Source organism: Arachis hypogaea, chromosome 8 (genome assembly GCF_003086295.3).
Source record: "Arachis hypogaea cultivar Tifrunner chromosome 8, arahy.Tifrunner.gnm2.J5K5, whole genome shotgun sequence".
Classification (NCBI taxonomy): domain Eukaryota; kingdom Viridiplantae; phylum Streptophyta; class Magnoliopsida; order Fabales; family Fabaceae; genus Arachis; species Arachis hypogaea.
This window is the reverse complement of record NC_092043.1, coordinates 9,382,807-9,383,972: the sequence shown is the minus strand read 5'-3', so window position 1 is coordinate 9,383,972 and position 1,166 is coordinate 9,382,807. Positions and strand designations below refer to the sequence as shown.

Genomic DNA, 1,166 nt, shown 5'->3' with positions numbered 1-1,166 from the left:
TTAATCTTGATCACTTTCAACATATTCATCATCAGTAAAAGTTTGCAAATCAAGATTTAAACCTGAAAATCAAAAGAGATAACAATTAACAAATTAATTGATACTATGTAAAAAATTAACATAAATGAAGATTAATCAATATATCACCTTTACTTCCCAAAGGTGCCCACAACCAACTTTGGCCACACATCAAAGCTTCAATTATGTCTTGTTTGAGCTTTACACAATGAGGAGAAATTACACGACCACTTGTACTAAAAGTAGATTCAGATGCAACAGTGGACACCAGAATAGCATATATATCCTTAGCTATTTTTGCAAGAACTTTAAATTTCATGTGATTGTTCTTCCACCATTTCAAAACATTAAAGTTAGGATCATTTGGAGGATGAATTTCCTCCTCAAGATAATGATCTAACTCAACATTCACATATGAACTCCTTGTCATTTTTCTTCTTTTAAGATACACTATATAATCATCACCCCCAAATAAACTTGCATTTCCACTTTCATTACTTTCTTTTGTACCAACACCAACACCAGCACCGACATGTGACACATCAAAACTCATTTTTTGAGTGTATTCATTAACCAACTCATTACACAACTGATGAATTCTATCAACTTGCTTGGAGCATTCTGTTGGATCTGGATACATTTTTTCAAATTGAAACTCAACCCCAACCATCTTGTACCTAGGGTCTAAAACAGCAGCAACACCCATAATACCATGAATTTCATCCCAATACTTTTCAAATTTCTTCTTCATGTTAGATGCCATATTAGCAATTAACGGATTAGTAGAAATTTCCCATTCATCCAATGACACTTTTATTTTACAAACCAGAGTAAAATAAAGATTTGCAGTAGGAAATTTAGACCCAGAAAATAGTTGAGTAACATCATAAAACAACTTCAATCTATCACATATTTTCTTCGCAAGTTCCCACTCCTCATTACTTGGCACAGTTTTATATTAGGGTTCCTTCTGCCTTAACCTAGGAAAGACAGATTTATACAACAAAGAAGTTTCTAACATCAAATAAGTTGAGTTCCATCTAGTTGGGCAATCAAGAACTAATTTTCTAGTAAATGAGATTGCTGTTTTAGCACACCAACTCACAAAAGTTTCGTTCCTTTTCTGTGTCACAGTCCAATACAATACA

General features: G+C 33.0%; 1 protein-coding gene across 1 annotated transcript; it reads right to left on the bottom strand.

Annotated features, from left to right (window-relative positions):
• LOC140174651 (zinc finger BED domain-containing protein RICESLEEPER 1-like) lies at window positions 1-781 on the bottom strand. Its single transcript, XM_072200137.1, has 2 exons — window positions 148-781; window positions 1-62 (listed from the first exon to the last, which is right to left on the bottom strand). The coding sequence occupies exons 1-2, from the start codon at window positions 779-781 to the stop codon at window positions 1-3; spliced, it is 696 nt and encodes a 231-aa protein (XP_072056238.1).
• Between the last annotated feature and the right edge of the window lie 385 nt (window positions 782-1,166).

What these genes read in the sequence shown, in the direction of transcription:
- LOC140174651 (XM_072200137.1), bottom strand. Translation starts at nt 781, where the DNA reads ATGGCATCTAACATGAAGAAGAAATTTGAAAAGTATTGGGATGAAATT. An exon ending in GGCACCTTTGGGAAGTAAAG is followed by an intron (nt 63 to 147) that starts GTGATATATTGA and finishes TTTGATTTTCAG; the next exon opens with GTTTAAATCTTGATTTGCAA.